Source organism: Aphelocoma coerulescens, chromosome 4A (genome assembly GCF_041296385.1).
Source record: "Aphelocoma coerulescens isolate FSJ_1873_10779 chromosome 4A, UR_Acoe_1.0, whole genome shotgun sequence".
Classification (NCBI taxonomy): Eukaryota; Metazoa; Chordata; class Aves; order Passeriformes; family Corvidae; genus Aphelocoma; species Aphelocoma coerulescens.
In genome coordinates this window covers 9,609,227-9,625,786 of record NC_091018.1, presented here as the reverse complement: position 1 = coordinate 9,625,786, position 16,560 = coordinate 9,609,227, and the positions used below count along the sequence as shown (strand labels likewise).

Below are 16,560 nucleotides of genomic sequence, written 5' to 3'. Positions count from 1 at the left end.
TATAACCACAGCTCCACAGTAACGCAGTCCAGCCTGATTTGTCCATGGAGGCAAACATAATAGTGGCTACTAAGGCATTATCTAAGCATCACTGCAGACAGAAACCCACTGGCCAAGACAGAGCCAGAACAAGGAGTTGTTGTTCCTGGTGGGGTTATGCTGGCTGCTGCTGCTGCAGGATATTGCTGCGGCTGTGCAGTGTTTTCAGGCTGACTGACTGCTGTTATCTGTGTTGCTTGTAAAGATCAGCAAGAGGACAATTGGATGTAACAGGGACAAAGTTTCCCAAGACAGAAGATAAAGATCATAATTAGTGTTTGCAAATGGCCTGGCTGCTTTCTCCCCAGAACTGGCACAGCTCTTTCCCAGGATGCAGGCAGGGATGAGCACCAGCATGGCCATGAGGGCTCATCTCACCTTGCCATGGAAGTGGCATGTGTTGGCTTGGAGGGACTGCAATGGCCAGCTCTGTAAGGAGCTGTTAAATCCTCAGACTTACATTCAATATTGTCCCTGGCCCAGTTTTCCCAAAGCCAGACCCACATGAAGAGGAAGATGAGATCATAGGTAAAAATCCTTATGAATGGCAGACTCCTTGATATAGCAGATTGTACATTTGCTAGGATTTGCTAACATAAAATCATACACAATTGAATTACTTGAATTGTTTTCTGACTTCCATGTCCTGCTCAACCATTAGCCTATGCATTTGCGCCGGTTTGGTCAAATTTAGAAATATATCCTCTGAGAGAAGGCACTACCACCCCTCCCCCACCAGGTTTGGGAAAAAATAAATTTTCCTCAAAGGAAAGTGAAAGAGATAAAACCTATTTATTTAACAAACACACGGGAAAAAATAATGATGCTAAATAATAAAAAGCTCTTGATCTGCTGAGAGAAACCTGGGAAAATTTCAGAGTCCTTCCATAGATCTCTCTCTCCCCCTCCTTGGAGCTAGAAACGGGGTGGTGGGCCCACCTCCAGGGCCAAGGCCTTGGTGGAAAGTCCTCCCAATGTATTCTGATGTTGAAACAGTCCAGCAGAAAGAAAAGAGAAAAAAATGAAGTCCCAGGAAAACAAAAGTTCAACTCTCTGAAGGAAAACGAGCTGAGGGGAAAAAACTGCCTAAAGCTGGATGGAAAGAAGAGCAAGCCGGTGCTTCCCTTCTCTCCCGCTCCCCTGCTGCAGCTGAAAAAAAGTCGCTATCTCTGTGTGACCTTGAACAAGCTGCAAACTGCTTTGAAGAAGTTTTGCTCAGGTTTTCCTTCCCCCTCTCGGGCTCAGTTTAAAGGCATAGAAAGGCACAAAATTAATTCCTGGGCATGGGGCAGCGATAGGGGATATGCATCACAAAGTCACCCCATGACAGCATTTCACACCCAAGTGAGTGCAGACTGATCCCAGTACACCATAGCTGAGTCCTGTGCCCAGCAGCTGAAGGTCTTTCATACCCTCTCTGATCCTGACTAGGTAATGAGAGTTTTTAGCTTCTTTGGCTTGGACATGGACTTCCCCCAGGGTCTCCCATGAATCAGAGCTCATGTATCAGCTTGTCCCAAGCACTCTGTGGTGTCAGCAGGACCATCTTACCAAAATCACCACTGATGTGTGGAAGTTTCCCGGTCTTTTGCCATGGCAAGGGTGACTTCAAGCATAAAGGCTTGTGTGTTTTTGAGTGAGTTTGCTGCTGCTTTTGTGGTTCAGAGGCTCAGAAATCATAGGAGTCCCTCTCTGCTGCTCATTTGCTAGCACTGCTGATATTGGCAGATAGGTCTTTGCTCCACTAAATCTTAATATACTCACTGCAGACAGATACAAGGTAGATTTTCAGCCTCTGCAAAATATCACCAGTCTCCTGATTCATCTGGTCACCTAGGGACGTAAGGTTTTAAAGCAAAACTGGTTTTTATCATTACATCAAAAAAAATAAGGGTATTACAGTATCCCGCAGTGGTAGGGAGGAGAAGAAAGATCCAACAGGCAGGAATTGTGCAGCAAGATTGATTTATTTAATTATTTTACAAACTCTTTTATAGACCTTTTTCTTCATAGTCTAATTGGTCAAAGGATCACCCGTTGGGGTGATTGGCTAAAATCCTAAAACATCCATTGTCAAAATATTTTTCTACTGTACCATAAATAAAGCTTTGCAAGGTCGCAGGTGTTCATAGCTTATAGAACTCTGCTAATATCTTCCGTGAGAGAGAAAAGTATCTCACGGGACTAGAAAGAAGCAAGAAAAATTCTTGCTAGCAGCAATATTTGTATCCACAATTCCCCCTTTTTGTTTTATAAGATAACAATTCTACTAGGTATTAATCCTAAATAGAAATTTACATCAGTTATTAATTCTAAATATAGCCTTAAGGGCTTCAACTATCTGACTCCATAACAAGAAATTTAAAGTTCAGTCTCTGCTTGTGGAAGGACCATCCACCTGATGGTTGACATCCTGGTCATCATCAGAAGAGCCATTAGGCTGATGATCTACATTCTGGTCGCCATTTGGATGGTTGGCATTCTGGTCATCATTTAGAGGTTGCCTGTTCTGCCTCTGGTGCTGTAGGTCAGGGTGAACACATTTTGCAGGTAGCCACTGTACCCCAGTATCTGTGGAAACGCAAGCATACCCACGACCCCAAATGATAAGCTCATGTGGGCCTTCCCACTGGTTAGTGAGTAAATTCCGTACCCAGACTTTTGCCCAGGGCAATTGTGTCTCGCCTGAAGACTGCAATGAGAGAAAATGATTCAGAATAACAGGATTATTTGAATTTTGTGGTACTATAAGGTGATTAATTGTATACAAAGCTTTTTCTAGTCGGCTCTGTGGGGTTTCTCCATGCATTCCCCCTTTTTGTTTTTCCAAAACATTCTTCAAAGCACCATGAGCGTGTTCGACAATGGCTTGGCCAGTAGGAGAATGTGGGATACCAAAGGTATGGTCTACACCCCATAAAGGTGCAAGAACTGCCGCGTCTTCTCCGAGGCGTAGGCAGGATCGTTATCAGTTTTCACAGAAGCTGGCACGCCCAGGACCAAGAAAGCCAGTTTCCAATGGGCAATGACATCACGGCCCTTCTCTCCAGTGTGAGCAGTAGCCCACATAGCTGAGGAGAAAGTGTCAATAGTCACATGCACATATTTAAACCAGCCAAATTCGGGGATGTGCGTTACATCTGTTTGCCAAATCTGCAAGGCTTTTAGCCCTCTGGGGTTTACCCCTGGTGGCAAAGGTGCAGCGAGTCCATGACAGTCAGCACAAGCACTGACAGTGTCATGTGCTTCAGTTGGTGTTAAATGAAACTGCTTCTGCAGGGTATGTGCACTTTGATGGAAGAAACCGTGCGATGCCTTGGCTTGTGCAATTTTGTCAGGCTGAGGCCCTACCCACGCAGGGTTGGCCAGCATGTCAGCCCTGGTCTTGCCTTCTGTTAGAAAACCCGGTAAATCGATGTGGCTTTGAATATGCAGAATGTAATACGGGTGCACTCGAGCCTGAATTGCAGACAACAAGGTTTGTGATAGTGAAAACAGAGCCGCATTGTTCACCTCCTTCATAAGTGAACAATCCAAGCATTGGGTTATATCTGCTACATAAGCAGAGTCAGTAACCAAATTCAAAGGTTCCTGTGAGAATCGCTGAAAAGCCATGGTAACAGCCCTTAATTCAACTAACTGAGCAGAGCCTGACTCGTGGCATTTCAGCACCTGCCATTCAGATCCCTCCTTCCAGGTAACAATGGCTTTCCCTGTTTTCCCAGAACCATCCGTAAAGACAGTGAGTCCTTGCACTGGCACTTGACTATTTCTTGGCCCCAAGGAAAGTATGGTCGATTTTGCCAACTGCAGTAATTTATGGCTGGGCAGATGGTAAGTGATCTGCCCTGAAAAGTTTTGCAGCGCGCTTTGCAAAAGAGCGCTATGGATAAGGCTCCACTCAAAGTATTCCCTCGAGATTGGAATGACAATTACTGCAGGGTCTGCCACCATCAGTTGCAAACACCATTGGCAGCATTTGATTATCAGAGAAGTGACCAGTTCAAACACTGTGGTCACAGTCCTTTTTGGCTGATGAGGCAAAAAGACCCATTTTAGGATATGCAAAGGATCAGGCCATTGTGCATTCCACTGGCCAATGATACCTGTAGGATGGAGGTCTGGAATAGTAGTGAGAACAGTGATAGCAGTGGAGGGGTCCACTCGATAAACCTGATGAGTGGAAACAGCCCGTTGGACCTCCCGCAGCGCTCATCGCGCTTCCGAGTTAGCTCCCGAGGTGAATTCAGATTGGGGTCCCCCTTTAAAATATTAAAAAGCGGAGCAAGTTGCTTCGTGGTTAGACCTAAATAAGATTGTATCCAATTGACGACACCCAGAAGTTTCTGAACATCATTCAAGGTTTTAATCGAATCCGGGAATCGCACCTCTTGGTGTTGGATAGTTTGGTCCAAAATTTTTACTCCTAAAATTTTACTCCTAAAGGATGCTGTTGAACTTTCTCCGGAGCTACCTCTAATCCATAGGCATGCAGAGCAGCAAGCAGCTGAGGCTGTATTCTCAGCAGCTTGTCCCGAGTGGACGCTGCCACCAGGATATCATCCATGTAATGGTAGCAGCATGCATCAGGAAACTGCTTGCGAACTCCGGATAAAGCTTGGGCGACATACCACTGACAGATAATTGGGCTGTTCCTCATCCCTTGAGGGAGGACCTTCCATTGCTATCTCTTAGCAGGTTCAGCATTGTTAACGGCAGGCACAGTAAAGGCAAATTTTGGTTTGTCATTAGGATGCAAAAGAATTGTGAAAAAGCAATCCTTCAAATAATGATCAGGATGTCCCACCTCATAGGAATCATGGTGGGAGAATGTAGATTCAAAAATGCTGCTAGCGAGGATTTTCTTGTTATTTTCTAAGTCCGTGAGAGACTTTTCTCTCTCACAGAAGTGGTGGCAGGGAATGTAAACAACCAAGCCACCTGCAACCTTGAAAAGTCTTGTTTATGGTATAGTAGAAAAATATTTTGACAATGGATGTTTTAGGATTTTAGCCAATCACCCCCAAGGGGTGGCTGGTCCTTTGTCCAATTAGACTAAGAAGAAAAAAGTCTATAAAAGAGTTTGTAAAATAATTAAATAAATCAATCTTGCTGCACAATTCCTGCCTGCTGGATCTTCTCTCCTCCTCCTCCCTATGGCTGCAGGACACGGTGATATACCGTAGGAACCAGGCTGGCGGTAATAGGAGAAGGCATGCCAGGCTGAAATGCCCCCATACCTTCCATTACTGCATTAACTTTTTGGAGATCATGCAACAGTCTCCATTTCCCTGATTTCTTCTTAATTACAAAAACAGGAGTATTCCAGGGACTAGTAGAAGGTTCAAGGTGCCCCTGCTGTAACTGTTCCTGAACCAGCTGATGAAGGGCGTCTAACTTCTCCTTTGGTGGGGGCCACTGCAGCTCAAAGATTGGTGTGTTAGTCGGCCACTGCAAAGGCAGTGTAGGATACTGTGTGCCCTTACGCACAGTGACCCCTATCAAAAATTTGTCCCAATCCGTACCCCCCAAGCTGCCAACACGTCCCTCCCCCAAAGGTTAAGGGAAGTGGTAGTAACATAAGGCCTAATTGTAGCTGTGTGCCCCTCTGAGTCCTTCACCACCACAGGCCGTTCACTTAAATAGCTCTGTGTGGTTCCTCCTAATCCTGCAATGGCCGATCCCACTGGGGCTAAAGGCCATGAGGGAGGCCATGCAGAGAAGGAGATGATAGTTACATCAGCACCCATATCAATCAAACCTTGAAGCCGAGTCCGAGGCAGACAGGCGTTCGGCAGGATCAGGGCACGTGTCATCTGTGGCCTTTGGTCAGAGATGTCTGCAGTCCAGAAGGCCTGCGAAGTCCCGTAGATCCACTGCCCCTATCTCCGTGAATTTGTTGTTCTATCCTGGGGGCACAAGACTTAAAAGCCACTAATTTATCAAGGCAGGTATTTTCAGAATAGTGACAGGGGGTTTTTGCGTGGAGACCATAGCATGAATCTGACCTGTAATGTCAGCATCAATAACTCCTGAGTGCACTAAGATTCCTTGATGGGTAATGTCAGGTTTTCCCACCAGCATCGCACTGGATCCCTGGGCCAAGGGTCCCTATGCATCCAAGGGAACCTTATAAATACCGCTAGAGTCTAAGACGACCGCAGCTGTGGTGTGGACGTCAAAACCATCTGATCCCTGGGTGCCGTCTCTAGGGTGGCTGAGTAGGCCTGTGCCTGTACCTATGCCACCCTCTGGGGGAGCGACTGCATCGGAGAGCAATTCCCCCTCCTTGCACCCCAGCAGAAGTTTCCCGACAAAGGCTGACTGTCAGCATGAGTCTGAGATCTACAATAGTCTGAGCAATGCCCTGGCCTGCCACACCTCTTGCACTGGGGGATCAGGGTGTTCTCTTTTTGGCTCGGCTTAGGCCGTTTCTGTTTTTTCACCTGTTTGGGTTGCTTTGGTTCATGACAGAAGATGCATGAACAGGCTGCAGAAGCACAGCCAAAGCAGATGTTTTCAGGTTCCCAGATCCCACCTTAGCGCAGGCTTCGACCATATCTGTAACCTCAGGTTCTCCTGGTAAGGCATCTATGATTTTTCTGCACTCCTCATTCGTGTTACCTCTCACTAACTGCCTTAACAACATCTGCCTTAACCGTCAGCCAGCTTCTCAAGAGAAGCAGCGACTTTTTCCACAAAAGAGAGATATGACTCTGATTTCCCTTGAACTATTTCAGTATATCGCTTTCTGGGCGCTGACAACTCTATGGTTTTCAACAGGGCAGCCATGCCGACCTGTTGAGCTTGCTGCAGGACGCTAGAGGGAAAGGTACCCTGGAGATTGGGATCAGAGAAGGGGCCAATCCCCATAAGAGCATCCGTCCCCACTGCACATCTAGGATCAGCAGCGGGGAGCTGCATATTCCCTAATACAGCCTTATCAGCCAACTTCCTCCAGGTAGTCTCTAAAACTGCACATTGTACAGGTTGAAATAGAATTTGACCTAAGTGCCTGATATCAAATGGAGCAAGCAAATCCGTGTTTATCACCCTTATCATTTGCATAACCTCAGCAGATCTGAGCCCATGTTGTGCAACCTTGGTTTGCAGATCCTGTGCGACCTTCCAGGCAATTATCTCATGCTTATCAGGCTGACCTGAATTTGGGAGAGCCTTATACACTGGGAAAGCTTGGATCTCCCCTTTCAGGGTGTCACTACCATCCTGAACTACTGGCACAGCCTTAGGATGCAGTGTAGCAGCTTCCTGATTACTCTCAGGATCCTCAAATCTGCTTGGCATCCCCAGTGTCTCCAATAGATCCCAACCGCCTTCCTCCAGAGCCCACATCTTAAGTGACTCCCAGAAACGGTTGTAGTGGGTCAGACGCACTGTCACAGTGCAGTCCGGGAAGGTCCAGGGGTGAGACTGGAGCAGCCTTTTCTTTCACCGCCCAGATACAGCGGCTTTACGCCCCGGGGCCAATTCCTCCTCTGCCTCACTCCCCGACAATGAATCATTGGGTATGAGTAGCTTTGAGGAGCCATGAACGAGCAGAGGTGGGCGGGGAAGAGTCGACCGATCAGAAGAGGAAGTGACAGCAGAGGCTGCAGTCGGCTGTGCAGGGCTGTGAACTGCAGCCGCTGTCGGGGATGCAATCTCAGGCGGTTTCGACCGATCTGGCGCTGGGGCTGCTGTGGCCGTCTCCGGTGCTGCTGTCGCACCCGGAGCCACCGCTGTCTCCTGTGCCGCGGCAGTGCCCGGAGCCGCTGCTGGGCGGGGCACGGCTGCCATGACCGTCGCTTCTTTCCCTGGTCTTGGCTCCGCTGGCGGCTGGGGTGCAGGCGCAGTGCCAGTCGCTGACACCGCGACCGCCACCGCCGCTGGTTCTGAGTTGGGAGCAGCCGTCCACGCTACTTCCAGGTTTGCCACGTCTCTCATGGGGGGCGCGGGCGGCGCGGGCGGCACGGGCCTGGCGAGCCCCGCGCGGCGAGGCGTCTCCGGCAGCTGCAACAGCTGCTTCTGCAAGCTGAGCAGCTCCGCCAGCTGCCGTGATATGTTCAGCAGCTCTGTCAGCAAAGGCAGGTGCCGTATTAAAAGGTCGACTGCTTGGTTCTGCTTTTCCACAGCACTGTCCGGTGCTACGCCAGCCAGAGACATCCATCCGGGCATCCTCGGCGTGACAGGTGCCTGCGCAGAGAGGCTAGGAGCCACCATGGAGGCCCAAGACGCGAGCCCACTAAACTGCGGTGCTGCAAACGTGGCGGCCGCTGCTGAACCAAAAGGCAAGGCGGGCTGCGCGCCACCCCACTGCCCACACACCCCCACCAGTTGCTCTGCCGGCATGGGGTCCTCGGGGGTCGTGGGGTCCTGCGGCAGCGCATCACAACCCGGTGCAGGCTCCGCGGCATCCCCCGCCTGTGGAGGCGGGGGGGTTTTTTCAGATATCTCTCCATCACATGCCTCTGAAACAGACGAGCCAGCTCTGCTGCGACATGTAAACTCTATCAGCAGTTTGAACAAACCCTGCCAAGCACGTAGTAATTCCGGCACTGACCAATCCCCAGACGGGAATTCGCAAAATAGAGCAGACCTGAGCTCCTGCCACCACCCAAAGTCCAGGGCGGTCTCCGAGTTCGGTAAGAATCCATGCCTGATAGCTCAGTCTAATACCTCACGGAATGAGTTCTCAGAAACAGAGGTGTCCTTTGAACAGCAAACACCCCTCCAGCCTGGTAACACAGAGTCCGTTTTTAAACCGCTGTTCGCCATTCTCTCAGTCCCGTCGGACGTCCCGGTCCAGGGCGGGGAAACAACAGTGCACCTCTAGAGAATTTTGGCTTGGCTCACAGCATGCAGGACACGTCGGGGTTCACCACATATTATGGTATCCTGCAGTGGTAGGGAGGAGAAGAAAGATCCAACAGGCAGGAATTGTGCAGCAAGATTGATTTATTTAATTATTTTACAAACTCTTTTATAGACCTTTTTCTTCATAGTCTAATTGGTCAAAGGATCAGCCACCCGTTGGGGTGATTGGCTAAAATCCTAAAACATCCATTGTCAAAATATTTTTCTACTGTACCATAAATAAAGCTTTGCAAGGTCGCAGGTGTTCATAGCTTATAGAACTCTGCTAATATCTTCCGTGAGAGAGAAAAGTATCTCACGGGACTAGAGAGAAGCAAGAAAAATTCTTGCTAGCAGCAATATTTGTATCCACATAAGGGCAAAAAGTATTTTTAGGGATGACTTGGAGCTGATTCCGTCCTGCAGCATAGACAGTGGGCAATCTCCTGTGTGCCCTCTGGGCACATGGAGAAGCAATGTGCACAAGTGCTGGAAGACCTGCTGGCCCCAGGTCTACTATGGGATGAAGACAGTCAAAGTGAAACCCAAAACATGTAGCTGAACCAAGAATTACATTGAGGTTTCCTGCATGGCTTGGAGATGCTTCTCTGTATGACCTTGCTCCCTGGGGATACAGAGTTTGGTGAGAGTAGAAGAGACCAAGATGACCAGATGTGACAACTATGTGGGACTGTGAATGACACCAATGGTTAGATAAAACAGGGTAAGTCCCTTTCGATTCAAAATCCTGAGCACCAAGCCTGTGCAGGTCTGAGAGAGGCAGGAAAACAGGAAAGTTGCATACCTTGAGCACCATGTAGGAGCATCTATCTTTGCCAACTTGTCTGACAAGCCATTGATGTAAATCATGATTTCTGGTTCTTTTTGTGAGAACCACTCCTGCCCAGTTCTGCAAACCACTGTTGAATCACTTCTGTCACTCAGGCACCTTGCCTTGGCACCTGCCACCACAGCCATCACAGTGTCACCTTGGCCACTGTGCTGTCCCAGGGAGAGCTTGCTGGGAGGTTTAGTGTGTTCACAACTGTCTTGCACAGGCAGCTTTTTGTGAAGCGTGGTCACACAGGGTGCAGTGTGCACCCAAAATGGTGCAGAAGTGCCAGGAGGGTCACAGGACGATGAGGAGGGGCGAGCAACTTTGGTGAGTATTGGCAAAGAGAAGGACCAGGGGAAACTGGAGGAGGGAGGGAGGATCCCAGCTAGCAAAATGCTATGAGGGAACTCAAATCATCCTGCAATGGGGTGAAGAAATGCACTGAGAAATGCAAGCACAGAGATAACTGGTAAAACGTGGTCCAACACCCACTTCCAGGCACAGGGGAGTGGAAAACCTGCACTAGGAAATGCTCTGGGCACCTGGGTAGCAGTGATAAAAACCTCATAAATAGCAAATCAGATCACAGAAAACACAGTGGCAAAAATATGTAAAGCAAAATGCTTCCTGAAGAAGGTGTGGCAGCAAAGAGAGATACGGCAATGTTGTCTGTGGCTGTATGTGCCAGGTGTGGAAACAGACAGTGGCATTTGCCAGCTGCTTATTACTAAGTCACACTGCAAGCCCTGTGCCTGGGCTATTTACACCAGCAGCTATGAAACAGGTTTGTTTTCATGCAGGTTATGAGACTGATAGGGCGCACATGATGCTATAACACATGCCTTTTCTTTCTGGAAGCATGGGAAGTGCTCAGCATGAGGCATGCTGTAGGAAAGAAAATATCCCACATAACTGAAAAGCAGATCTGGAAAATATTTTCCCTGAATGGACTGGGCAGTCTTTTCCTGTTGTGACTAAGAGGAGAAGGTCTTCTGACTTATTTTTTCTGAAGGTTCTTCATCAGGAACTGTAGTGATAGGACAAGGAGTAATGGGTTCAAACTGAAAGAGGAGAGATTTAGTTTAGATATACAGAAGAAATTCTTTACTGTGAGGGTGGTGAGGCACTGGAACAGGTTGCCCAGAGAAGTCATGGATGTCCAATCCTGGCAGTGTCAAGGCCAGGTTGGATGAGGCATTGAGCAAACTAGTGAGAAGTGCCCCTGCACTTCTTCCTTATGGAGATGCACTTCCCATGCCTGGCAGTGCCTAGCAGGGTGTGCTTTATGCAACTGATGTGGTTGGCTTGCTTTTTCTCTGCAAAGGCCAGATCCACCCTGGGAAAATCCAGCAGTGAGGCTCCTTCCCATGGCTCAAAAGGTGGGAAGAAGAGGTTTAACGTCCACCCGCCCTTTTGCTCCAAACACAGGGTATGCCCAGTCTGGATCCTGCCTCCATCCCTGCCTCCATCCCACAGGTGTAGGGACATGGTACCTGGAACTGAACAGCAATGACTGGTCCCTGGCAAGGAGGAGCCAGGATGGGCTGAGCAAAACTGGCAATGTCTGGGGGATTTCCCTGTTTCCAGAAGCAGAGCATCAACCTTTTCTGTTGGAAGTGAAATAACCTTGTTATTTTTACGGTCAGTTGCCCAAAGTGTGAAGCAGGATGAAGTGCAGCTATTAAATCAAAGGTGAAGTGCAGACTCAGTGCCTGCTGAATGGGTTAAGAAACAGTTGAGAAAGCCCTGTCTGTCTTTTGAGGTGGCCTCCCAAAACTCAGACTGTGCATGGCTTTCTATTCAAAGAATTTTCCTGCTGCTCTGACTTGCACTGTATCATCTGCTCTCACAAACAAACCAATTTAACTACACAGACGTGATGTTTAATCACTCTTCCTGGCATGCTGACAGTTCCTGCATGTGCAGATGAGTTGTGTCTCAGCTTTGCCACCAGTGCAAATGTTCTGTCCTCCAAATTTCCATGTTTTATTTTTGTCTGAAAATGCTCAGTGGATGCATATAAAATTGTTACATTTTTGTTTTCTCTATACTCTGTCTCTAGATGCCTAAAAGCACACTGCTATTTTATGAACCAGACTTGGTGTATGAATGTATAGCAGAGCCAGAAGTTGTGTTTTTCTCTGAACATCTACCTTTGTTCTTCATAGCAGCTCACCAAAAATCATGATCAAAGCAATGAATGCTGGCATGCACACTGAAAGAGAATGCATTGGCTGTTTTTGTAAGGAACAATTGTGAGCGGCTTGCTTTGAAGTGAATTTTGTCAGATTTTAAAAGGTAATTTACCTGTGAAGATTTCAAAAATCCAAAATTAATGTAAGTGTTGAAAGAGAAACAAATACATATCTTTTATTAACATGATTTTGCAGAACACTTATATTGAAAGGGAAAGAGAAATAAAAACGATGACAACATTACAGTGGAGGAATTATGTTGCATACATCTTCTATGTTGGACAAAATACACACTGAAACGGCTGCATTCTAAAAATGCTCACAAAAATCAGCCTGATTTCTAAAGACACTGTGGAGTCCGGAAGTTATAACTTTATATATACAATTAACATGAAGCCAGTCAGAAGAAGAAAACATCTACTCCAGTTCCTGGTCATCACACCTCTATTTAATAATCTGTAGCTACTCTCCTGGGCACTACCTGTCTAATGTGGTGCAGGGAGAACCCAGACTCTCTTGGGCTACAACCAGCAGGTCAAACTGTTTTTAACTGAGATTTTATCAGCCCTTGGTCTCTGGCTTAGACTCAATTCCTCCACAGAATAACTGCAAATGGAATGCAGTGGTATGAAGGGACTTCCATGACCGTAAGAAATTTTCCTTGGAGGAAAATGAAGCTGTTCTGTTGCACAGAGGTACCTGCTGGGCAGAGCAGGACCTGGAAGTTGTAGCTCTGCGGGCAGGACCCATGCCTGAGCTGGCACTGATTTAGGGTTCACAGATGGGATTTCAGTATTCCAAGCTTCACTACTAAAACTTTCGTCTTCCTGACCAGCTTCTCATTGTCCCATGGCTTGCTGGGGCTGTGGGCTCAGGAGTTCATGTGCAGCCTCACTTGTGAGCCCAGATTTATCAGGCCTGTGCCTCTATTGGTACTCTCCAGATCTGGGTTTCCAGTTCTTCCCTCAAAACTTGCATCCTCTTCCACAAACGCACCAGCTGCTTTCTCCAGCTCCATTACCTGTCCACAGAACACCTATAAAATGAAGAGCACACATCAGCACTTGCTGGGAGGTCTTAGGGAGATGCTGCAATGCCCAATCACCATGGCATGAGTCAGGGTTGCCATGGCAGCCCCAGCTTTGAATTCTCCTGCTTTCATGGTTTTCTGCCTAAACCTTAGGATTAGTTTAACCCAAGTAGATATAGATATAGATATAGATATAGATATAGATATAGATATAGATATAGATATAGATATAGATATAGATTAGATATAGATATAGATATAGATATAGATATAGATATAGATATAGATATAATCTGTGCTTTTGATGATAATTACTATTTACATCTAGTGATTTGTTCTGCTGCTTTTTCTCTTAATAGACTCCGGGTCCCAGAGGAAATTAAATTGTTCATTGCTGCTCTTTCCAGTGCCCAGAAAGAGCACACAGTGAATATCTGTGAACCTGGGTGGACAGATGCAGGAGAAAAGTCTGAAATGTGCCTTCTGAGTTTTTATGGAAAGAATCTCCCAAAAAACCCTAGTCATTGAACCACCTGCCTAATTCCTTGGGATAAGCTTTACTCTGGTGCAAGAAGAGGTGTCGACAGAGCACAGAGATGGGCAGAGAGGTGGTGGTGTGGTGGTGGTGGTGTCAGAGAGGTGTCAGTGCAGGGTGGCAGTAAAAGCTGGAATAACAGCAGTGAAAAACAGTGGTGTTGGAGTCAAATGAGCCTGAGCTCTCCCAGATCAGGAGTGTTTGCTGGTATGTCAAAGTATTTGCTGTGGTAACCCTACGGCACCCCAGAGGTTGCACTGCAGCTTGTCAGTGTTTAATCTCATTCTCTTTTCTGCGTTTTCCTTGCCAGCAGGGAGTGTGTCTTATTCTAACATCATGGTCTATGTGAAGGATAACTCAGGGTGCAGAAGTGTCCTGCTGTACACTTCCACTTGTGCCTCTTTGCTGCTGAATATATGCCTTTAATTATAGGCAGCAGAAGAAATTTATTTGTTTAATAGTGGCCAGGAAACATAACCAAGGGAGATCTCTGAACATGACCACAAAGCTGATAAGGATTAATGCTGGGTGATAGAACACTGGATAAGGCTATTCTTACATTTGGGTCAATATCTGCTATTCATAGCATAAGGATTAAATAAATGAATATCAGCTTATTATGTGCTATTATATTTAATGAAGTTCAGTCTTTACTTTTCTTCTAAAGACTGCTGAGGACCACATTAACATGGTTGTATGCTCTGACAGGCAGGAGAGCAGTATGGTGAGTTTCGCACAACAGTCACATCAGAGCTTTCAAAGGGCACCATGTGACCTCTATGTTTTATTGTTAGGCAAAGCTAATGGTATTTGAGTTAGTCCCCATTGCTAACACAGAATTCATTATTATTGGGTATAAATCTCTTTCCTGCTACAGGTGTTGATATCTGCTGTGGAAGCTAATAGAGACATCAGTAGTCATTTATAATAAAAGAAGCTCCAAGACTATTGTTGATATTGTTGTGGTTTATCCAACAGCTCCAAGTCCCTGCTGTGCTCTGTGTCAGAAATAACAAAGCAGCTCCTTTGCTGACACCTGCGCTTCCAATCTCACCTCCATTAATTTCCTGCATTGATTAAAAAGTAATAATAATAATAATAATCCCAGAAATATTTAGGCAGTGCAGAAACCCAGCTGCATCCTGCATGTGGTGGGCCAGTGTGCATGCATAAGCCCAGGCCAGGAAGCTCTTCACCTCGCTGAACATCTGCCTCCACAAGGCTGCTTCCAAATCCCTGCAGCCTGGCAGGATTTCTTCCTTTATCCCTCAGCTGTTCATCGCCCCTCCCCTGCTTGCCGACCATTTCAGCCCACCGGGCACCCATTCTGTGGGCTCTCCAGGGCCAGGACTGCCTCCTGCTTCCCCTGCAATGCCCTGCTCCAAGGCAAGGTTAATCCAGAGGCTGAAGATCCCCAGTACCAACCACCATGAAAAAGAAACCAACCCATATCCAGCAGTAACTTCTGTGTAGAAATAGGAGCTTACTGGGAAAGTCTGGTTTTCTGTTCACTATGTTGAGTCACACTGTGGTTCTGGGGGAGCTGAAACCACTCCAGAAATTCTTGAGGCTGTCCTAAAAAGAGCCTGATTTATTGTGCTGAGGACCAAAACCATCTCTGGCTGTGGGTAATAAACAACCATCTATGGAGGCACAGAAAGCAGAGATGTTAAATAATATAAAATTGAATATATTTCTTAGTGACACAGTTATTCAAGACAGCCAAGCCATGGAGCACTTCACATACTTCGGTACAGCACTGCCAAGCTCTAGACCAGCACCTTGCTGGACCAGCATCTGCACCAGCATGGGGCAATGAGAAACACCCTGCCCAAGGGAATTCACAGCCCCACTGAAGACCAAAAGAGGACCTATAGCTACCAGGAGATAAAGAGGGAGTAGCAAGCCTTGGTTCTTCGTGGGACAGACAAAACTACCAGCTTGTTGTTTATCCCATTATTTTATGGAAGGTTAGGCTGAAAACCAGCACGTGTTCCTTGGCAGTGATGGGAACAACCTGAGTGGTTTCCTGTATTGCTGCGCTGAACTCCTCTGGATGAGGAACATCTGTGTGCTCCGGAGTAGGACCAGCATCCTGCAGAAATGGTTTTCCCATCTTAGGGAAATTTTCAATATTTTAGACTTTTCTGTCCCTTATCAGCCAAAAATTTAAACTATGGAGAAATTAAAACCTCAGACATTATGTTTTGAACAGAAGTCCCTAAAATATGCAGCCTAATGGGCAGAAGGAGTTGCTGTAAGGTCTTTGTTTAGATGTTTGTTCTAAATTAAGAGTTTTTACTGGCTGTAAATAAAATCCTTGTAGTTGCTTATATACTACGTTTTTCCTTCTCTTGGTTTAATTTTGGGAGTGTTAAATATGTATTACTAGGTAATTGAAATGTCATAGTCCTAGATTAAACTCCTCTAGTGGAATGAAATTAAAGGTTTCTGCTCCTGGTTTAGAAGAACGCAGTGTGAATGTTTTATAGCAGCAGCAAAGCCAGAATTACAGGTTAGGCTCCCAATTGGTGTGCATGACTAACACCAGGAAAATAGAAACAGTTTGAACTTTTAGAAGCTCAAGCCAAAAAACAATGAAGGAAATGTAGCTTATTTTAGATCCAGTGTTCTCCTGGACGGAAGCAGCTCCTGCTAAAACCTTGGGCTGTGATGGCTTAGGGCTGGGGGTGCATCCCAGGGATGATGCCTGGTCCCTGTGTGGAGCTGATGTTTTCATTCCAGATAGCCTGTGGTGTTTGATTTGGTGGGACTGGCCAAGGACTGCAGCAAAGCAGTAAAAGCTGTGCAATCACCTCTCTCTTTCTTGCTGGGATTTAGGAGCTCATACCCACAACAATCACTGCCCTGCCAATGGTTATACTGCACTGCAGGGTCAGAGTTCTGGCAAATGTTCATTTGGTATAGGGAAAGAAACACCACACAAATACCTGTTTGTGACTGTGCATCAAGTTCCCTGCACAGAGGCCGCTCAGAGGCCAAGCACCCACTCAGGTGAGTGTTCTGCAGCAGCAGTGACATGTTCAAGACCAGCTCTCCCCATTGTGCTGGC

At 46.8% G+C, this 16,560-nt stretch overlaps 1 protein-coding gene across 1 annotated transcript; it reads left to right on the top strand.

Moving 5' to 3' along the window:
- Nucleotides 1-7,843: 7,843 nt before the first annotated feature.
- LOC138110400 (uncharacterized) lies at nt 7,844-15,820 on the top strand. Its single transcript, XM_069015238.1, has 3 exons — nt 7,844-7,965; nt 8,172-12,064; nt 14,365-15,820. The coding sequence occupies exon 2, from the start codon at nt 8,258-8,260 to the stop codon at nt 8,870-8,872; it is 615 nt and encodes a 204-aa protein (XP_068871339.1). The 5' UTR covers nt 7,844-7,965; nt 8,172-8,257; the 3' UTR covers nt 8,873-12,064; nt 14,365-15,820.
- Nucleotides 15,821-16,560: the final 740 nt, after the last annotated feature.